The sequence below is a fragment of the Pantherophis guttatus genome, chromosome 5, assembly GCF_059756535.1.
Source record: "Pantherophis guttatus breed Tessera chromosome 5, ASM5975653v1, whole genome shotgun sequence".
In the NCBI taxonomy this organism is placed as follows: Eukaryota; Metazoa; Chordata; class Lepidosauria; order Squamata; family Colubridae; genus Pantherophis; species Pantherophis guttatus.
This window is the reverse complement of record NC_142067.1, coordinates 31505461-31529146: the sequence shown is the minus strand read 5'-3', so window position 1 is coordinate 31529146 and position 23686 is coordinate 31505461. Positions and strand designations below refer to the sequence as shown.

At 38.8% G+C, this 23686-nt stretch overlaps 1 protein-coding gene across 2 annotated transcripts in view; it reads left to right on the top strand.

The window, feature by feature from the left end:
- Nucleotides 1–5056: 5056 nt before the first annotated feature.
- Nucleotides 5057–23686, top strand: part of GRAMD1C (GRAM domain containing 1C) — a 58398-nt gene continuing 39768 nt past the window's right edge. The window contains exons 1-2 of one of the 2 annotated variants that reach the window (XM_087894820.1): nucleotides 5057–5275; nucleotides 6172–6300. In XM_087894820.1, the coding sequence (XP_087750946.1) occupies nucleotides 5273–5275; nucleotides 6172–6300 (132 nt within the window). In that variant the 5' untranslated portion in view covers nucleotides 5057–5272. Of the gene's footprint in view, nucleotides 5276–5323; nucleotides 5617–6171; nucleotides 6301–23686 lie in introns of those variants that run through there. The other variant, XM_034411781.3, reaches the window with a different exon arrangement.

Below are 23686 nucleotides of genomic sequence, written 5' to 3'. Positions count from 1 at the left end.
ATCAGATCTGTTTGATTGCTTTTGTAACTATTTGCTTGTCATCTAATTGTCACAAAACTTTTGCAGCTCAAATCTATTAGCCCTACTGATAAAATATGACTATAATTGCCAAGTCAACTTTCTCTTGGGAGTCCTCCACAGTGTTATACCAACTGCAATGTAGTCCATACCGCATTAGATTCAAACCTTCTGTGGAATAGCCAGATCTTAAGTGAGTCCAGGAGATTCCATAACTCAAAAGAAAAGGTGTTGCAGAATGGGGGGCAACCACCAAAACGACCTGACACCTGCAATATATATATTAGCCAGCTTAAAGCTGCCTGATGTAGACTACAGCATCCAACTGGCCAAAGCAGCCATTCCTTTGCTGATCACCAATGATAAGGAGGAAAGTTTTTTGGTGGCAAACTGGCCAAGGCAGGAGGCAAAATAAAATATGACAGGACAAATTGACAGAGGATGAGAAGTGGATGGTGGCACTGATAGGAAGAGGAAGATGTGGTGAGGATAGGGCAGGTGAGGGAGGAGGAAATTATGGGTGGAGGAGGAAATTATGGGTGGAGAAAGGAGACAAAAATGGAGATGGGAAGGATTCTGAAAAGGATTCTCAAGATGTTTCCCTCTTGGTTCTACCCTTCTATTTTTTTATGTGGTTCCTCTGGACACAGAGAAGCAATGTAATTCAAAAAGATTGCCAGCTACCCTTGGTTTTGAAGAACAAAGTTAGCAACTTGAATCAGGCCAAACAGCAAATATATAGTGATTACAGACTGTCTCATGCAAAATATATAGGATCCTAATTAGGATCCCTTACAATAAACAAACTGCTGCAATATAAATGTTGCAGGTAGTAACACTGCAGTCTGTGATGAAGAAAATTACCAGTCCAGAGATAACTGTGCATAGATCATTCAAAAGGTAAGAGCTCATATCAGCAGATTAAAAGTACTCCTGGATGTAGATACTCTGGGAAAAATCCAAAAAGTACACTGGCTCCAAATTCCTGAAGATCTCATATCCATAGATGACCCCGTGAAAAACAGGCAAATATGCTTCCCAGGAGACATCTAACTTTCCACTATAAATACGGCTGTATCTTAATGTAATAAATGTAATAATGTAATAAATGTAATAAAATCTTAATGTAATCAATGTAATAATGTAATAAATGTAATCAAAGCAACATTTTTTCACTTTCTGCTTAAATGGAGAAAACCCAAGGAAAATGAAGATTATTCTAATTAATTTGCTCAAATATATTAGCTGGCATCCTATGACAGTCCTAAAATGCATATCACAACAAAACCAATTTAATTTAGAATTATTCTTATAGCAGAAGGACTGACTATAAAACGTTTGGTCACAAAGTGTTGGAACCATTCTGGTAAGGTTTATGAGTAACACAGTATAGACAAAAATATCTACAAGATAGAGGCAGTCTTCATGCAAACGGCATCAGCAACACATTAAGCAGAGCCTTCTCTGATTGGGGCAGAAATAAAAAGTTTCCACGGCGAGGAAACTCCGCGGGCTTGTTACGAAGGCAGCTGCGCGAGGCGCTTGTTTCTACCAAGTGCCACTTGGTGGAGATAAGCAGTCCTATTGTTGACTACGTTGATATAACAGCGCCATCTTCTGGCAGCCAGTCTCTCAGAGGATTACCCTGAACTCAACGTGCCCGCCGCCTGCCAAGCGTCGCCCATGACAGCTACTGAGGTCCAGAGCCTTCAGACAACATTGCAGTGCTGCCCTGAATATAAGCCGCTGGGGAACCTTCCTGTTAGCTCCGGCCTTCTGCTGAACTACCACTCCCGGCATTCCCAAACAATTGGGCCAGCCCCTCTCCCTTTCTTTAGTCAGGTTGGGATGGCAACGGCCAAAAAATTCTGCCTCTCATGCTGAAAGATAATTCTGGGAGATGTAGTTCCATACTTTTGAAGCGCGAGCTTGAGGAGGGCTACTTAAGATACAGCAAATCCCACTTTATTATATCCTTGATTCACTTGTCTCTCACTTGAGCTTATTGTCTCACCTGTGGAAGCTTGTAGCTTTTGTAATTTTTGCTAAGCTCACAGCACTTTTCAAAGAAATGACTAATAGACATGGCTTATTTTAAAGACCACATACTGGGCTGCTATGATCAGTTGTAGTTGAACACAATGAATATCACATAGGGGATTCATATTCCTCTGATATTCTCCACAGGTTCTTATAGTATGTCATGATTCATGAATACTGTAACGTGAATAATTCTGGTATGGTGCATAGGAATGTAGCTTGGAATTTATACTGTTTGTTATTTTAAGATTCTTATTAAAATCTTCTTAGTCTGGTTAGCACATCATTTATATAACACCCTTTTCTTTAGCTAGCCCTGAGTTATGTGCTGAAATATAAAAATGCAGCACCATGCCTTGTTCAATTATTAGTAAGCTTCATAAAACCCATAAAATAAATCTGCATAAAGATACTGACAATAGATCTTAACTTTTTGCTGCTATCCTTTCTTGGGATTTGGGAAGTTGCACTTCTGTCTAGGCATAGGGACTCCAGTTAGGGAAGACCACTCTTGCTCAGTGGTTTGGAACCAAACTTTTTTTTCTGTTGTAGCTCCTACATGAAGAATACGTTGCAGCAATGAATAGTACTTAATACTGAGAGGAAGTGGTCTTTGAAATGCTCTGCTAAATTTGTTTTCAGGGAAAGTATTTATAAATCATATTTGTAAGGCTGTCCAACTCTAGGCAATTCTGAGGAGAAAATAATTGAAACAATATATGAAAACCATTGAGGGAGTCAAAATACTTAACCTAGAGAGAACAACCCATGACATGTGCCACACCCTCTCTTCCCCAAAGAAGCCTTCCATAGTCCAAGTCTGGAGGGAAATTCTAGGCTTGCTCAGAGAAGAGCAGAGCAGGCTGTTCAGATCTCTAAAGGATGTATTCCAGTCAATCCATTCCAGTTCCAGTAAAGGCAGTTTTCTGGGAGTTGATCAGATAATGTTTCTTAATGAATGCCGTGTAATCACTAGCATCTTCAATTGTGTCATGAGGAAGGCTTCTTCATATAAGAATGAGCACATCTGATACATCAGATGGATCCATACAAAAGGTCTTCCTTGTCATAGCTGCCACCTGCTCTTTGAACAAGAGCTGAAATTCCAGAAGAATCCTAAATTGCACATCAGTCCTGAAAGGAGAAGTGTGACTCCCAACCAGAACTAAAGTTGAACATTTGGTAAGTCTCGCTTAACCCTACACCCAGAGTCATTTAGTCTTGTTAGGGTTGGACATGAATCTGCTCCTTCCCATCCAGGCACTGGAATAAGAATTTGCATCCCTTGGTCAGCCTTGATTTGGGAAAAACATCTGAGTATAATTGGCATACTGATGATGCCTCTAAACCAATGGGTGACCTTGTTCATCAGTATCATGTAGGTTAAACACAAGGGGTGAGAACATTGAGTCCTGTGGCATTCCATTAATACATTAAATGGCTTTCAATTCTATCATTTCCCTCCTATCAGTATGGACTGGAACTAATATGAACAAAGGAGGAGAACCAGCACAATAAATGCAATCAGTACAATCTCCACATTATGTTCCCACCATCTATCCATTTCTTTCAGGGTTCTCTGAAGCTACAGATTGACTATGCTCTTTTCAAACTTTGTCAGAAAGGAGAGGTCTAAGTCTGGACAAAATTTGTCAAGAGCCATTGGATTCAGTGTGTGCTTCTTGAGGATATATACTACATCATCTTTAAAAGAAGCTGTAGCTATACAATGGACCCAACCACTTCTCTTCTGAGAGGCTTTCACTGACCCAGAAGGACATGGATCTAACCAACAGGTGGTCATGTTAACAGTCCTGAGGATCTCGCCAGATCCTCAGGAATCATACAATCAAACTTTTCTCAGCTAGTGAAGGAAGACTATTATTCTGTCATCTCAACTAGATCTGCCCAGTTGGAGTCTAACTCTGGCTGAATTTGAGAAACTTAACCCACTAGGTGCCTAGGATATTCTTTTCTGGGAATATATCAGACATTTTTTAATGAATGCCATGTAGGGCTAATCACATCTTGAATTGCCTAGTGGCTTACTAGCAACCAATTTAGTATACATGACTTAACTCACCAGGTACCTAGGATATTCTTCACAGAAACCCAGAAGATAGTCCTGTGATCCATCCCTCCATACTAATGAGTGAGTCACTTTAAAAATACAGCTAGATGGATATCTATGAGTACAGTGAGAATGGAAAAATAGGTTTTGCTGGATTTGTCACCACAATGACAAGTGCCTAATATAGGCATACCCTTGTCACCTGCCCATTCCAGGCCAAAACTAAGGTCTCAGATCCTCAGGGAAAAAAACATGGGTTTCATCTGGAACCAAATAGTCCATAAACTAGCCAGAGCAGAGCAACCCATCTCCCTTCCAAAAAAAGCAATCAAAGAATAATCAGACCATGATGAATAACAAAAATGGGTTGAGTAAACAATTGTTTGGTTAATTATGCTTAAGTGAAGTCTGAGGAAAACATTAATCCGCTGTACAACCTAATAACATGCAAAAAGATTGTTCACTACTAGATGTAAGCAACATGGACTGGAAACTTGAATTCACTTTTATGTTTTAATAAATGAAACCTGACTCAGAATATTGCAAAGTCAAAAAAAGCATACAGGAAGAAGGCAACTGAAACTTTTTCCATGCTGTTGCTGAAGAAAATCATATGGCCTCGTTGCTGCAGTCCCAACTCTTCCTTGTTATGTTTCACCAAGGACAGTCACTTGAAAATGATGGATTAATTTTAATTTTACTCATTTACTAAATGAGTACAAAAAAAAGACAGAAAAAGAGCAAGAAAGAATATTTTTTCAAAAATTGTGTATGGTTAAGAAGAGGTACACGTATGTTCCTTGCTTTTTCAAAATAAAAAAGGAGAACTTACAGGTTGATTTCAATTCTATGGTCTGCTCAGACTCGGTGACGATATTTATTAAATGTGCCTGCCGCCCATCTCACGCAGGACCTTCTCTCCGGATCGTTTGGCCGGGGCAGGCACCGGGGACGCGTCACGCAGCCCTAGCAGAGCCCCGGAATCTCTCTGTGCAGTTGTGCCTCCCTGCTGGTCTTCGGCCCAGAGAGCTCATGCGTGGTCGCTCTGCTTGGGTGCTGCTGGCCCTTTAAGCTGCGGGGAAGAGAAGCGTTGCGAGCGAATGGCGCTCGGGTCCGCTTGCGGGTCGCATCCTTCTCTTCTCCATGGTAAGAGGCGCGGCATTCCTCCCCCCCCACATACCCCCTCCATTTTTTTATGGGCAGCTGGATTGAAAGTTTAGCGTACAATCAAAGCAACTGACGGTCTTTGGGGATGTCAGGTGGCAAGTCTGCCTTCTCAGTCGCCCTCTGTCCGCTGCTGCCTTTCCGTCTCCCGGCGACGGTTGCTGAAAAAGTGGCGGAGACCGAAAAGAAAAAGGCGGAAAGTTGTTTCTCGATCGCTTTTCCCGCCCGCCACTGGCTAGGATCGCCCAAACTTTCCTTGTCCCGTCGGACTCTCATTCACCCCCGCCCTTCTGAGCGTGTAGCGTTACAAACGAAAGAAAACGGTGCATATATTTCAAAAGGGGCAGATTTTCTGTCATCTGTCATCTGGGGAATGGACAGGATTCCTGGTGCCTTTCTTGCCTTGCCAAAGAGGCGGCGGTCTTGCCAGGTGGTAGTTGTCCGCTACTCTTAATGTAAAGGTTATAGTGTATTTTAGAATATTTTGATTCTACCTATTGTTTGTGTGTAGATATGCTCACACCCTTTTAGCTTTGGATTGTCCAAAATAACATGGAGTCTATTAATAAAGCATATTTCTCCAGGTGGTTATTTTACCTATTAAACTGATAATACCATAAACCATTAAAACTTTTCAATGTGCACCAAAAAATAAAACTGAAGATAAAATCCAATTGCGGAAAAAACATAACTTAGTAGATTGTTGATTATATACAAGAATAATAAAATGCATTGAACTGGAGGATAAAAATCCATTTAATGCTCTAACGTAGGGAGACTGGAATACTTCTTATTCTTTGATCCTCTCATTTTATTTAGGACTTCTGGATTTTTACCTTTGCCTTTTTAAAATACCAGTTATATTCCTTGTTCACCAGGCCCTTCATGAAGCAGATCATGGCCTCATCAGTCAAATACTGGTGGATTCAGAAGAGAATCTTAGTGTTTGCAGTGAGAAAATGCAGCCCACATCTCCATATAACTGGAACACAGATTGGAGCTTCTGGGTAAATTCAAATTTTCCTTCCCCCCACTACCCCTCCCCCATTTTAGAGAAGTGTTTTCTTTTTCAAGGATGTGTGTTTTTTACAGCTGTTTAATTAAGTCAATATTTTCCTCTGCCTTGGAGAAAATGTATACTTAGTAATACTTAATGTATTAGTTTGTCTCTTTGTTGAGTAACTGAGGAATGACTTCACTGTTATATTTTATACGAAATTATTGTTTAAATTGGCTGTTCTAGAGAGAATGGAGACTTGGTGTTGTTTTCCTATTAACTTAACTTTAGTTGTTTTATATTGCACTTGAATGTGGCTTTTTTATTTTAGATTTTTTTTATCCCACCTTTATTATTTTCCCCACAACAACAACCATGTGAGGAGTATTGGGCTGAGAGAGAATGACTTGCCCAGTAGTCCAGGCAGTTTTGATGTCTAAGGCAGAACTAGAACTCATAGTCTCCCGGTTTCTATCCTGGTGCCTTAATCACTAGACCAAACTGACTCTTTCTTGTCTTGTCACTATTGGCCACATGTTTGGGCTGCACGTTTTAGCATACTAGGAATTGGAATTACGTTCTGAACAGGTATTCTTATATTCTGGGTCACTGGAATTTATGGACATTTGTACAGTTTGTACCTGAAATAAATAAAAAATACCCATTAATTCTGAGGTTTTAATCTTAAAAACATTATGATACACTCATTGCAAGAGATAAATTTATAATTGTGCTTTTAATTGTTGTAAAGATTGGAAGCTACTTCTTTGTATCTTTTTTTCTTTTTCTTACTTTGTATTAGCATCTATTAATTTTTATCTTTTTAAATTTAGATATCGTAGATGAATGATCCACTCCCCTGAACTTGAGTTTTAATTTTGAAATACCTATAATCCTAGTAAGGAGAATCACATTATTGAGTGGTCTACTATTTGATATTGAGATTCATTTCTATATAGGTAAACATGATCAGGTGACCCCTGGGTACACAGTATAGCCAACTGGTACAGAGACTTCAGAACAAAATGTCCCTGGCAATGAAATACAAGTAAACAACCACTGAAAAGGAGGGCTACGATGGTATCGTGCCAAGATTTTTGGAGATTATTTAAACTAAAATAAAATTTCACAACATATTTAAAAACCCTGAAAGGTTACTTAATAATTAATAGAAGGTACTAACGGGCCTTTAAAAAGGTAATTTTAATTTGTGGCCAAATGAGAAAAAGAGCTAAGCACTCTCAAAGCCATATGGAGACAAGGATTATATTGCAAGAAATGTTAAATTGAAGAACAGAACAGGAGTTAGCAGGGTATGGACCCCAGGATCTGTTCGGGCTCCTAAAACACCTTTGAAATGAGTGGTGCTTACAAATTAGGGGTTTTTTTATGTTGGAAAGAAAAGATTTTAAGGGGCAAAGTGGTTGCCTTAAGCCTGTGCAATGCTTAAAATGTGTATTTTGTTCCTCAAACCCTTTCAAAATTATACTGATTTTTTTCATTTTGGCAGAATTGAAGAAAGAAATCAACACCATACATCTCAACAAGGGTTAAGGCCACCTCTTGGTTAAAAAGCTCAGCCCTTAAAAGGCAGCAAGTTTGATCCTCCCCACTTTCACAATGTCATGTCATTTGCTACTTCATCTTTAGCTTCTGGGAGACTAAAGCTTTGAAATGCAATTCAGTATCTACAAAAATAAAAATAGACCGTTAAATATTTTTCAAGCAGCAAACAAATTAAAGAAATCATTGGAACAGAGGAAACAAATGTTTTAAGGAATTGCTAAAGTAGTAGATAGATATTTCTAAAAGAAGTAGGCATATTCGTGTTAATCTCCACTGTAAAAGAATTGGATAGATATCCAAATCTGAACATTTTGGTGAGAGCCATTTGAGAAGTTAAGAGAAATCTATTTGTCCAAAATTCCAAGAGTGGCAGTTTCAAATTTAACAAAACATGAATAGACTATACCTGCATGTTTGGAAGGAGACAAAAAATTACAAACTTCACGGTATGCCATCTTGTGTCAGACAAACAGCTGGCAAGCGTTATAAGTGACAGAATAAGCCTTTCTTAGCTGATCCTTCACATGTACCTAAGCAGGGTCGGATAGGTTTGCAGATAGTCCTTGTTTAGCAACTACTTCATTTAACAACCATTTGCAGTTACAATAGTGATAAAAAAGTAACTTATGATCAATCCTCACTTTTATGAACTTCACAAGTTTGTAAAGCAAAGAAAAGCCGAAGTAAGAGCTGATGGACTGAAAGCAGCCTAAGCAGTTAGTGAGAAATAAAATGGAAAAATCTAAATCTTGACCGGAAAGATCTAAGCCCTAAAAAAGAAAGTTATGTCTAGGGGAAAATGGGGGCAATACTGCTACACTGCCTTTCCATAACAAATAGCTTATCACAGAATGCAACAGTCTTTTAGAGTTCTTTAATATGTTAACAAGCACTGGGTAGAAGTGGCTCAATAGGTTTCATATACTTAAGCATTTATAAATCTGTTGACAAAAATCTTTTACTAAAACTTATCAAACTTGGTGGAATTGGAAACTTCTTACAGACTACTATTATTACAGAATAGGCTATATGATTTTATGTATGATTAACAGGCAGTAGGTTAATCTTTCCTAATTCAGCACTCCAATTCTATTTTCCTAGCCCTGATATTTATATTTTTAAAATTTGTAATTATATATATGTCAGGTTTAGTTTGAAATGTAAGTTCCAAATGATTTCCATTTGCAAGATAACAAGAATCTCTCAAGTTTAAAATAGGTATTTTTTGTAAACCATGCAATACCCAGGATCTGTTTGTGCTAACAGTACAAACATTGAACTGCTCCAAGCATAGAAGCATTATCTGAGCTATCTGTTGATTAGAGTTTTGAATTATTAATCATACTCTGGGCATGGGAAATCTGAGTCAGTAGTTACGTGAATTATCCGAGTTGATGAAGTGAATCAGCTGCAACTTGGGATTTAGTCCCATGCTTGTTTCTCAGCATCCCACAGTTGCTCTTGGGCTGGAATTAGATGACTAACAGTAAGAGCTATTTTATTTCCTGAATTCAAGCTACAGGTAAGCAAACCTTAGGTATGGGAGCACTGTTGGGCTTCTGAGATAATGATGCTAGAGAATTAATAGAAATGCCCATCTATGGAAGCTGCTCATCTTTAGTCATTTTTTTCCTGGCAGGTGGGCATTTTAATTAAGTTATGTTGGACTAACATGTACAAATGAGACTACCAGTATTCTTTAAAATAAAAGCAATCTCCTAGATGGGATTGCAGTGTAGTGGTCATGGGCCTAGGATTGTTTCGAGTAGTATTTCTCAACCCCAGCAGTTCCAAGATATATGTACAGTTCTCAGTGGTTGGCTGGAGGAATTCTGAGAATTGAAGTCCACACATCTTAGAATTGCTAAGGTTAAGAAACACTGGTTTGGAGATACTGTACATCCCCAATGTTAACCAAGCTCCCTGCCTAGAATGATATTTTTAAAAGATTTTTTAAAAGAATACATTGGAAGCTGGCATGCTACAATATACTAGTCTCAAAGATTACTTTTATTTTGCTAAATTGCTATGAGATCCACTTGATGGGACATATCAGCTCAATTTGAAAATAAAAATGGTTGCAATAATGCTTTGTCCAGAAAATCAGAGGTATGCAACAATAGTGGAATACACATATCATAGAGGAAACAGTTTTTAGTAGTAAATATTTTGTGACCAGTTATCCACTGTGTGGTAGCCATTTTGTGAGATACCCCTGACAAGTTCTCAAAACTTTGAATGTATTTGCTCAGAAAAATTGCCTATATATTTTGAAGTCAACTTGAATTTTAGAATTAATAATAAGACATTTGTTTAATTTTGCATGTTTGCTAATGATGATTCTTGAATGGAATACTAGGAAGACATTCTGCAGAGAACATTGTTTTCAGCTATCCAATATAACTGTGGAAAGGAAGAACAAGAATTGTTAATTAAGTCCTAGTGGTAGGCCAGACTGTCTTTAAAGGTTTCCATAAAACTCTAATTGCTCCCTTGGAGACTTACTGTGGTTTAATCCATTAGAAATTAGAAAGAGACAATGCTGCCAACCTACTAACAGATATGAATTTTCAAAAGAGAGCTTTGAAATAGTCATGAGAAATAAGTGACAAGCCAACTGTCTTCTGCTTGGTGTGTATATATGTGTGTTTATATTTCTGAGGCTACTTAGAGAGTTTTATCTTGTCTAAAACTATGAATGGCTTTTTAAAGTGCTTTGTTGATGAGGCTAAATTTATGATATATCATTATTCTTGATTATCTAAAATATAAAAGATACATTTGATAATTTAATTATTAAAAGCCAATTATATATTTATGTTTTCCATTGCAAACAGCTTCTTATTTTTCTAAGTATTTAACTTGTCCATGTTATTATCAGTACCATGAAACAAGAATGCAAAGTTCTGGTCCCCATATAAGTCACCAAACCACGTCCCTCTGTTGATTAGCTCCCCATCTCCCTTCCCCCACCCTTCTGTTGATCCAAAGAAATATCAAGGGATAATCAAGAATGATTTCTTTTCTATTCCCTTTCTTGCCTGACAACGTGACTGATGACTAGACTAGTAATAAAATAACAGATTGAAGGAAATGAGCTAGCATGACTTAGATCAGGTGCTAACATTCCTCATTTAAAATACCGTATTAACTTTTGAATTCAGTCTACTTGTAGCAAACTGTTAATTTCTTTCATTTTATGTGATGTTAATTAGATGCTTCTGTAACGTTTGCCAGGTGAATAGCTGCTGACTACTGCATGTTCTTACAATTGATTCATAACAAACCTATGAATGTTAATCTCTTGACTGCATATTCTCAAACATAAAAAGCAGTCAGTTCCTAATGCTATAAACAGTATGTTGTTTTATGGCAAGCCCAGCTGTTCCATAAAGCAATTCTGATCAATCGGTGAAAAGCAAACAAAAAAGAACAATATATTCCCAACTCTTCTGTGTACTTAGCATGCCAATAGAACACTGACATGCCTACCACTGCACATACAGTATCTAATGCATTTGTAATGGGATATTTGCTGTGTCATTTCCCTGGATTTGTTGCTGATTTGCTTTTAGAAGACATATTCCTCTTTTCAAGGTAGGTTCTGTGAAATTTTATGACTCTATCAGCCATTGTTCTTAAATGAGGGAGGGGGATTCATCTTATTGTCAGGTCATTAGAAGTACATTGGATGGGATAGAGCCTGCTTACTAGGATCAGAAATTCACCTTACCAACAAGTTACTAATTGACTAATGTTCTGGTGTCAACTCTGAATAAGGTTTTTTTTTTTACCAGGGTCTTTATGAGAGTATACTAATTGTGATAATGAATATTGTTGATTATTTGTTCTCTCTGCTGGTTGTATGTTGTTTTGTTTCTTATATTTTAGAGGAGGCCTTTAATATTATTTTTTATGGGGGTGGAAAATACAGCATTTTTGGCAATATTTGGATGTGGATATTTTAGATAATTTGAGTCTGATAAATATCTAAAACTATGTGTTTTAATGCACCATAATTGACAAAAGCTGAGAAATTGTGACATTTAATATTCAATCTATAATATCTAAATTATAAATATTTATCTGGATTCATAGTATTTGATTCAATACTAGGGATAATAAACTGCAAAATTGTGATCTATTATTAGGGATAACATGACATTTTCCACCTGAATATTCTCAGTGGGTGATGGGAAAGCAAAAAAACCAATTGAAGATTTTGTATGGACTTTCCATGCCTACTGTATTTAAATAGAAAATACACAAGTTTGAAGTCAGTTTAAAATGTAGCTTTTCTGGATGTTTAAAAATTGGGAAAGGTAAGATTTTAGTGTCATCTGCTATAAATACTCTGCGCTTTAAAAGCTTTTTAATTCTGTTATTGCTAGACAGCTATTTTTCCTAATTTAATAATAGGATTTTAAAGGTGAGAATTTTAGAAAAGAACTAATGATGTAGAGCAGCAGAAGGGTGAGGCTATCCTTGAGGGCTCCTTTGTGCTCTCTGAGCTTGGTTGTTTTCTTGCAGATGTTTTATTACCCAAACTAGGTAATATTATCAGTGCACTGCAAGAAAATGATCAAACTCGGAGAGCATTAGCAACTCCACATTTCAACCCAAATTACAAACATTCTCCTCTATTGTGGCCATCCTTGTTTTAAAATGGGAACTAAGGAAAGTCATCCAGGAAAGCTGAGGGCTCTAAACCAGACTGAAAAGTCATGAAACCGTCCCAGTAGGCAGGTGCAAACCACCCCTTCTCTTGTTGCTATGAGAGATAGCCTGGTTGTCCTCATTACGTCAACAGGAGTCTAGCCTTGTCTTTGCTCAGTGTGGAACTGAGCAAAGACGAACATTTTAAAGCTTGGATTTCAAGCTCAACTTTGTAGATATATTATCAGAGAATATCTGTCTACCGCATATGAATTCTGATATCCAGGACTTCTAAGGAATTTGGTAATTGTCTGGCAATCCCCCCCCCCTTTTTTCCCTCCTCATTTGAGAAATGCTGAGAACTGGCAAAGTATCAGATTACATGGAGAGGGCAATGTTTTCTCTCCCTTTTTTAAAGAATAAAGGAGCATTTTAGGACTAGTGCATGCTCCCTCTCTCACAGATACACAAAGTCCCTTTGTGTAAGCAGCATTCCAGGAATTGAAGAAAAATAGAAAAAGGAATTAGCATCAGATGGGCCCATGAATATTGATTTTTGCCTCCCATCATGGCTTTAGTCAATGAAAACTTTCATGTAGCTTTAAATGGAACAGTGAAGAGTAGGTTAGGAACTTTATTTTGATCCATCTCATATGAAGCATTCTCTGCCAGTGATAATGGCATAAACTCATCCGTTTTACCAGGGGTGGGTTCTAAAATTTGTGATTGCGGTGTCATAAAAATGGTGCTACTGTGTGTAATACTAGCTTGTTAAAAAGCTATTTTCAGAAACCTTTTATCACTTTCATAAAAAAGTGAAAAGTGATTAAATACAAGTATATCTAAAAGAGTTTAATAATTTTATAGCTAGGGTAAAGTGCAAATTTGTTTATTACATTTTAAATTTGCTGAATAACTAAAGTACCTGGACAGATTGGGTTTTGGTTCTGCATTAAAGGCATCTGAGAGTCACATTTGAACCTGCATTTTGAAATTATTCATCTCTGTATCATGCAAAGAAAATCGTAGGTTTGGGAAGCTGGACAAAGTTTGCCTGCATATCTGGAAGAACTTGTTTTTATGTTTCCCTTAAGCAACCGGTCATTATGCAAAACACTTGGGTGGTGCTTTTGTCATATTCAGTTGGCATAGGGCCCTGATGGTGAATCTATGGCACGTGTGCCACAGGTGGCACGCATAGCTATATCAATGGGCACGCCAGCTCATCTCCGGCATGCATGTGCACGTTGGCCAGCTGATTTTCAGGCCTTCTGGGCCCACCAGAAGTATGGAAACAGGCTATTTCCTGCCTCTGGAGGGCCTGGGGTTGGGGGTGGAGAAGGACCGTTTTTCTTTCCCACCTGGCTCCAGATCCTCTGTATGCATCTGGGGAGGGTGAAAATAGCCTTCCCCACCCGCTCGGAGGTCCCCAGCCTCCAGAGACTTCTAGAGAGGCTGGGAAGATTTTTTTCTCTTTACATCAACAATTATATAGGGTTTGCGACATTTGGAGGTTTTCTAAATAACCTGCTCCTAGTAGCAAGAAATGATAAAGCTTTGCTAGCCATTTTGGCTGTGGGCTAAGTAACTTGTAGTCAACCATAATCATATCAAAGACCATTACCATTATGCAGCTGGTGCCTGAGTACCATATACAGTAGTGGCCAAAATTGTGGAAACCTTTTGGGAAAAGTGTATTTTCTAAAACTAGCTAATAACACCACTTTTTTTTTTGGAGTAGTACCATAAAATTATGTATCAGTGGAAAGATAATTTAATCAAGAATGTAATGCAATAACTTTTATGAAGGATTTGCTATTAGAATAGCAGTTACAGTATAAGAAGAAAAATGAAACATGTAGCAAAAATGAGATATACAAAAATTATCACTATAGAAAAAACAAGATATACAAAAATTATCACGTCAGTTAATACTTAGTTGGGTAACCTTTAGCATAAATTACGGCCTTACAACGTCTTCCCATGGAGTGAACCAAGTCTTTTAGTTCTGCAGCTGTTATAATGTGAAACCAAAATTGAATGATTGCTTCTATTAACTGGGTTTTATTGCTGGGTCGCTTCTGACTAACAAGTTTTTTTAGTCGGCTCCATAGATTTTCAATTGGGTTAAGGCCTGGACTATTCCCAGGCCCATTCCAGGAGTGGAATATGATTATCTTGAAACTCCAAAAAAAAAAAAGTGGTGTGATTAGCCATCAAACCTCAAAAATACACTTTTCTCAAAAGGTTTCCACAATTTTGGCCACTACTGTATGCATGTCTTGGAACATTTTCTAGTTGTTGCTTTCATCTTCTTCCCAGCCTATGAGTGAGACAAACTTAGTGTTTTTCCCCCTTATCCTGACACTGTCCAAAGACCACCTCAAGAACTAAAAAAATGATTAGGCTTTGTCACCCCCTACTTTGGAGAAAAGTCAAGTGACCAGCAGTGACAAAGAATTGAGGCTAGAGAGTCAAGTAAAGATTGATAGTGGGACAGCAACTTTCAGTGTTGTGTTGCTGATTCAAAGAAGGGTAGAAAGTGATATAACTCAATAGCAGTGAAAATCCTTCTGCTGAGGGGCAACAGCACAGACAACATTTCATCTCTTAATCTAATCTCTAGCTCTGAATAGTTAGAGGCATCTCCTTTAACATTTTCATCATGCTACACAATAAAGACAGAATTCTTCTTTAGATTAGCCTGCTCATTTATATTCACTGTGAACTCCTTGAGTACTGAAATCTATCTGAAGATTAGAAATCAGGAAGGTCCATGGAATTCAATTCTCTATTAAACCGGTGTTAAACACCGGTTTTTTTATGTCAAATCCAGAACCTGAATATGACCGGTTGAAAGAAAACCAAAAGCCAAAACATCTACTCACCAGGTAGAGGAGGAATGAGGAAGCACAGTGTGAATGTGTATCTTAAAGCAACAGATATCTTGCACTACAATAAGGAATGGATGGCATTTTGAAAATTAGAGTCCAAATTAAGTTCCATAGCCATCAGCTGCTTATCCCTCCACTAGTAGACAAACAATGAATAGAATAGAATTCTTTATTGGCCAAGTGTGATTGGATACACAAGGAATTTGTCTTTGTTGCATATGCTCTCAGTGTACATAAAAAAACAAGATACATTCGTCAAGAATCATAAGGTACAACACTTAATGATAATCATAGGGTACAAATAAGCAATTAAATCATACTAGGAAACAATCAATAGCAATATAAATTGTAAGGATACAAGCAACAAAGTTACAGTCATGCAGTCATAAGTGTTTTGCCTTTCATACTATATTTGGTTAAAATACAGTGCTTCCCCGAAAATAAGACCTTGTCTTATAATTTTTTGAACCCTGAAATAAGCGCTTGCTCTTATTGCCATTCGCTCAAAAGCCTGATTGGGCTTATTATCAGGGGATGTCTTATTTTGGGGGAAACAGGGTATCAAAAAGGAACTAAAAGAGAAACTTTTATCTGATGAAAATCTCTGAAGGGTTTTAAAGAAGGGTCATTTTGCTAATTTAAATCTTTTATGTGGGAACTTGTATGGAAATAAAAGGCTTTTATTAATTGAAGGCTTTTTCAGACTATCTCCAAGATTAATTTCTACAAAGGCTAGGTACAATAATATTCATTGCAATGGGAACTTCTCCTGTTATGGGTATCTGCTAGTTAGACTTATAAGGATACTCTATTGCAGTGATGGCTAACCTTTTTGCCGTTGCGTGCCAAAAGCAGGGGGGGCATGGGGGGGCGCGCATGCATGTGCCAACACCCATAATTCAATGCACCCCACCCCCCACACATGAGTGCACAAACCCCCTGCGCCCTCCCGCTTTTAGGACATGATGGTCCAGTGGGCCTAGTAGGCCTGTTTTTCACCCTCCCCAGGCTCCAGAGTCTTTCTAGGAGCCTGGGGAGGGTGAAAATGGCATTCCCCCCCCCCGGAGGCCCTCTGGAGGCTGGAAACAGCCCATTTCCCGACTTTCGGTGGGCCCGGAAGGCCCGAAAATTAGCTGGCCGGCGTGTGCATGCGCACTGGAGCTGCGCTAGGGCAACACTTGCATGCCCACAGATATGGCTCTGCATGCCACCTGTGGCACGCGTGCCATAGGTTCACCATCATGGCTCTATTGCCTTTCGCCGAACAAGCAAGATTTTTCAACCATTTTAATTTTTTTCAACTTTGGCAACTTATACCTTTAAGTTGCCACGGTTGAGAAATACTGTTCTAGACTATTCAATTCTGTCAAGGAAGATTCCCTCGGCATTATTCCTTATTTGCTTTCTATATGATTTATAACAACTGGGGTTTCTCTTTATAAGGCCAATCTTCAATCAAGAGTAATGTATTCAAAGTAGCACAATGGGAATAGATTATTGGAAGAATGTGGAATACTAAGTAGTTGAGAGGAAACTAGGATACATAAAATGGGGTGCTTGGAAATTTGAAATGATGTCCCTGATCCACTAGGCATCCAAGGGAAGGCAAGGAAAGGGGTGAGATGAGTAAAAGCTCCCTTTTTTTTGCAAGATTTGTGATGTCTTACTCCTGCTCAAAATGGACAGAACCTCTGGGGCAATTTTCCTTTCATCATTATGACCTCAGCTGTCTTGTTTCAAAAATTATGCCTTAATTCTAAGTTGAATCTTTCCTTGATCAACTTCTACTATTGCTTCTTGTCCTGCCTCTAGGTGCTTTGAAGAATAGATTGATCCCTCTTCTTTGTGGTAGCCCCTTAGATATTGGAAGATTGCTATCATGTCACCTCTAGTCCTTTTCTTCATAGGACTAGACATACCCAATTCCTGCCACCATTCTTCATGTGTTTTGGCCTCCAGTCTTCCAATCATCTTTATTGCTTTTTTTTGGTAAATCATTGCAATCTTCTCCTTCTTGAGGTTGATTTTATAACCTGAGAGACTTCAAGATATCTAAGAATTTACTGAAGAAAGTATCAATAGTATAATAAATAGACACAGCATATCTGATCTTTAGCCAAACCTTCAACAGAGTGCCTTATATTTTTGCTAAGAAAATAATAAAATATGACACTACTGTTAGATAGAATCACACTTGATTCACTAGGGGCTCTACTTCAACTTGGAAGGAATTATTAAGTGGATCATCACAACTCTCTGCCCTGGGTCCTGTGCTCTTCATGGTTTTTTTTCTAGATTTGCAGATCATGTAAAATTGAAAGGCTCATATATTAGATGCAAAATATAATGTTCAAAAAAAAAAATCAAGGTTGGCCTGAGCAGTGGACTTAAATGAATAGGATGGAATTCAATAGGAGAAATGTCAAGTTTAACATATTAATAGGAAATATGTAAGGTATGTGTGTGAGAGAGAGTATGATAGAATTACTAAAAAGGCAAATATTATTTTGGAATTCAATAACAGGAACATAGGATCACAGATCACAGGAAGTAATTTTTGCAGTAAATTTTGCCTTGTTCAGATCCCTTTGGAGTATAGTATTGCATCCAGTCCTAGGCACCACAGCTAAAAGGACAGTATCAAATTGGAGTAAATTCAGAAGAGGGCCTGAAACTAAGCACTGAGAAGAATAGACAATCTGTGTACAGAAAAGATGCCTACGGAGAGATATAACTCTTCAAGTTATTTGATATATCTGAGTGAATAAAGGTATTCTATATTGCCTCAGAGAACAAGATCAAAACCATTGAGTTACAACTACAAAGAGAAGGTTCAGAAGAGACATCCTGACTATGTACATTGTCAGCCAGTGGAACCTACTTGCCACAGATGTGATGAGTTGTTCACTAGATGTCTTCAACAGAAGCAGGATGGTCTTTTGTCAGATAAGCTGTACCAGATCTCACACTGAAAGTGAGTTGAACTAGATGACTTCCAATTGTATGATTTTATGAAAAAAAATCTATAAAAATAGGCCATATAAATTGAGGGCCATTAAAAAAGAATTCCAAGAAACTAAGCCAAAAAGATTTCTCCCGACTTAAGTCTTACTTACTTACTAATCTTATTTACTATACAGTAGGAGGAATTTACTATGCAGCCACACTATAAACACATTTGCACAGTAGGTTTCTGCCCTGAGAGGATTAGTAAATTTGGATGCAGCTACTGAAAATAACCATTTCCCAGAATTACTAGGATGTTTTTGGGACATTTAGCACAGGACTACATGTAAGGGTCTTAATAAGAAAAAATACTAATACTAATATTAAAACAGAAGGAATGTTCCATTCTCCTTTATTATTACACATATATAACCCCTTTTTATTTGTCTTCATATTATTCAGCATCTGATGTCCATATCTTACAATTCAACATCAATTGTTTTGCTTCTCTGGGTGAAGAATGATATTTCTACATTACTAATCTGTTGATCTGCATTTTAGAAAAATAATTAATTACACAGAAGTATCTGATTCCATTGAGCATTGTTTTCCCAGGTCACATTCTTGCTTGTCCAATTGGTACATAGTTAATCTGAAATATTTCAAAATCTTTCTCCTCCAGTCTCTACAAGTAAGAGTGAGGCTGGGCTATAGACGGAGACCAAATCTCACTAATGTCCAGACCTCTATCTGCCAGTGCCCCACAGGAAGAATACCTTCTGCTTAAGAGACTGCTCTTCCCAGAGCAACTCTGGGAAAATGAAGAGTCATGGAAAATTACTGTAAGTAAAGCATCCAGACCGAACTCTTGAAACACTTTTCCAGTAGTGATTGGGAAGAAATTGGATGTTATAAATTAGTTCAATATACGAAACGCAACAAACAGATTGTCCTCCGGTTGTCATTGGGTTCCAACCCTCACCAGATTAATTAATGGTGAGAATTGAAGGAAACATGATTGGAGCATTTTAGCACAACAAGGCAAAGCAGCTTAAGAAAGCATGTGCTTTCCCTTTCTCAGTTCCTGAGATGTTTGCTGTGTTCACATTATTTCCTTGGCCTGAGCTCCTTGATCTTTTATCATCTCTTCTTCCTTTCCTTCAAAGCTATTCTCTATGCCTTTTACATACCATCCTGATTTTTGTCCAGAGTGCTAGAGATGAAAGAAATTATGGTGAAGGAGGTAGTCTGAGGTGAACTGTGGCAAAAACTGTGGTTTAGAACTATAGTATTTGGGTAGCATTCCCAGAAAATTGGGAACATTTGATTGATTGTATAAAGTATTCCTCTACTTAGGCGCAGCAAGGAAATACACACATTGCTCATACCATATATCAGGGCTCCTCAAACTATGGCCCGCTGAAGCAATTTATCCAGCCCGCGCTCCTCTAACCGCCCCCCTCACTCCCCTCCAAGCAAGCAACGTTGGCGCAGGCAAAACCCCAGGGCAGCTCTGACAAGGCACCCGGAGGGAGCGGCTGGAGCTCCTAAACAGGTGGCCAAGCTAAGTGCCTGAAGGACCCCATCCCATCACTGGCAGTCAGGACACCTCAGCAGGCAGCAGGCGAGGTCTCGGCCAGGCTCCTCGGCAGAAGGGGGCTTTGCAGGGGGTCAATCTAGCGCCCGGAGCTGGCTCTGCCCTAAGGAGCCGGGTCCAGAAGGCTGAAACAGCCATGAGACTAATGTGCAGACAAGCACCCTTGGAAACAGTCTTTCAAACTATAGTCCGGGCCCCCAACAGTCTGAGGGACCATGAATTGGCTGCTTGATTAAAAGGTTTGAGGATCCCTGCCACATATGATGGCTAAACCAAAGGAATATTGTCAGTAGAAAAACTGAAAAGAGAGAAGATCATATTCCCCAATGTTTTTTAGTGTTCTGGCAAAATAGCCATCAAAAAAGTAATAAACTGGAGAGAACCCAAGCAATTGTTAATTAGTCCATAGCTAGTAGTTTACAAAGAGTGACTGATCTTAAGGATCTGAGACCAACACACACATATCACATACATTCAAAATAAGCAAGTGATTTCTTTGCACCCCAACCAAAATGCACCAAATTCCAGTAAGGAAATTAGCAATTCAATTTAAAGTATACACTTAAGAGTAAAATATATTAAAATATTAATGCAAAGCAAATAGCACCCCTCCACCCAATGTCTAAATTGTGATGTTGCTAAAGCAAGGAATAAGCATGCACAATCTTAATAGAAACACTAAACTGGAAAATCTGAAATGAAAGTAGTATAAATTGTGGGATACATAGTTCAGGAATACTCTTCTTTTCTACCAATCCCAGAATCTTCATACTGATAGCAAATATTATAAAGTTTATGAGCCACCAAGTGCATGACCCATCCATAATGTTCAATAATTATGTTGGTAAGAAATTAATTGTACTATTGTTATAAACTAAATATGAATCACTAAGATGATGGCCAAGTCAGGAAACAATGTGATGTGTCACATCCTTCCTCCGCATTCCCTATAACTCTCCACAGAATGTCGTCTACAGAAGACTTTATTCTAGTGTCGATGAAGATACACAATCATCCAGGTAGGGTTGTCTGAAGGTTCTTTGAAGGTTGAATCATTGCAACTGGACTAATTTTTGTTGTTATTTTAAGAGACGTTTCACTGCCCTTCCAGGCAGCTTTCCCAGTCAGAGCACGACAGTTAGGCAGAAGTTTTTGGGATGTACCAATTCCTGCCACACCAACCTCAATTCTCAATCATCCAGGTAGAGTTCGTACATTCCAACGACTCTCTGCCTAACTGCCTTGCTCTGACTGAGGAAGCTGCCTGGATGGGCAGTGAAACTTCTCTTAAACTAACAACAAAAAATTAGTCCAATTGCAATGATTCAACCTTCAAACAACTTCAGACAACCTTCAGACTTTATTCTAGTGTTAGTAAGGCTTTATTTTCTTGTATCATCTAGTAAGACACAAAGGTTAATAGGTAAGTATAAACTATTTATATTGACGTTTGTTATATATATGCACGGCACAGAAAGTACAGGAATGCCTTACCTTATGACTCTTCACAGCAGTTAGATCACTGAGTCAAGGCTCAGTTGATCCATGTATTCTACAAATCATGAAACAAAGAAACCTAATCACCGGTAATCTTTATTTGGAATTTATTATTTATTTATTTGTTAAATTTACTTGCCGCTCATTTCGCTGTGGGGCTACTCTAGGCAACTTACAACAGGAAAACAGGGGGGGGGGGAGATAAAAAATGTAAATATAACAATAACAAAGCAACGAAACAAAAAAAAAATAAACAATGAAAACACAATAATATGAATTAAAAGATGGGAAGAGGGAGGGTAGAAAGCATGGGGTGGGGGATGGGATCAGTTAATTAGTCCAGCAACCACATCCAGTGTGGTATTCTCCTACTGGATCCCTAGGCCAAACAGCAGAACCAGGTCTTGAGGTCTTCTATCCTGCAGAGGATAGGAGGAGGGCGGCAAACCTTATCCTGGACCAGCACTACAACAGCAAAGACTCTTCTCCTCAATTCTGCCAGTTGGAGTTTCTTGAATGATGGGATCTTCAACAGACCTTTTCTGCTGGCATGAGTAGGGCAGGCTTGCCTTAGTGGGATGAGACGGTTCGTCAAGTATTCTGGAGCTATGCCATGGAGGGATTTAAAGGTCATGACCAATACCTTGAATTGCACTGGGAAGCAAACTAGCAGCCAATGCAGCTTGTGAAGCAGTGTTGTCATTCTATGGGCCCCAAAGACTGCTCATGCTGCTGCACTTCGTATCAGTTGAAGCTTTCTAATGCATTTTAAGGGGTGCGCCATGTAAAGTGAATTGCAGTAATCCAGATCAGAGACGACTAGGACTTGAGTGACTGAGACAAGGGAGTTCTGAGCCAGGAAAGGCCACAACGATGCCCAAACCAAAGGTGTGCAAAGGATCTCTTAGTCATTACCATCACCTGTTCTTACAGCAGAAGTCACAAATCCAGGACAGTCCCTAAAATACGAACTGGACCTGTCCAGAACTAAAGATATCCAAAGCTGGATCTTGAAGCTCTATGCACCCAAAGCCCCTCAGACTTGCCAGGGTTCAGTCGTAGTCCATTGCCCTCCATCCAGCCCCTACAGGTTCCAGACACTGTAAGAGGGTACCGACAGCATCGCTCGGATCACCACATGTGGAGATGTAAAGTTGAAATCAGTATATTGATGACCTCTCAACCCATGGTGATGGATGATCTTACCCAGCGACTTCGTGTAGTTAAACAGGAGTGGAGCGTGTACTGAGTCCTGCAGTATGCCATAAGAGCCTGGCCGAGGGCTGGATCTCTTACTCCCTATCGGTACTGATTTGGAGCGGCTTGGAGAAAGAAGCTAAACCAGTGCAGAACTGTGCCACCCAGCTCTAAATTCAGCTGGCCACAAAGGTCATCATGATCAATAGTATGGAAAGCTGCTGAGAGATCAAGGAGAACCAGGATAGCTGTACTACTACCATTCTGCCCTTGCCAGAGATTATCCATAAGTGCAACCAATGGATGATTTGTCCCATAACTGGGCCTGAAACCTGACTGAAAATGGTTTAGGAAATCTGTTTCACCCAGGATCATCTGAAGCTGCTAAGCAACGACCTTTTCTATCACCTTCCCTAAAAAGAAAAGATGGGTGAATGGACAAAAATTGTCCAGGCAGGTGGAATCATTTTTTTTTAGGAGAGGGCAAATCAGGGCCTCCTTAAAAGGTGCTGGGAATGTCTCCTCTTGCAGTGAGGAATTTATCACTGCATTAACCCTGCTGTTCACTGTCCTGGAAGATTTTACCAAACATGAGGAACAAAGGCCCGATTGAAAGGTGGTTGCATTGACAGCACTGAGGACCCTGTACACTTCCTTAAGGTTCAACAGGATCAAACTGTTTCCAGATCATTGAGCAAGACCTTTCTCCAAGTATCTCACAAAGACTCTGCACCACACTTGGATTCCATGAATGTATGGAATACATGTCTCATTTATAGCCAGCATGTGGACTGATCTTTAGCCATTCCTGTTTATTCAGCACAACTCTTGTTTTCGGAATATCCTGAAACACCTCATTTACGATGCTGGAAACACTGACCTCTTTTTGATGTTGCTGACGTGCCCTCAAATCATTTGGCATAGCTATTTAAAATTATTTTGGGCAGGCTATATAAAAGATAGCGTCATTATGTGAAGAGGGCAACTATACAAATGTGATACATATATACTGGCTTCACAAAGAACCATATACCCTGTTTTCC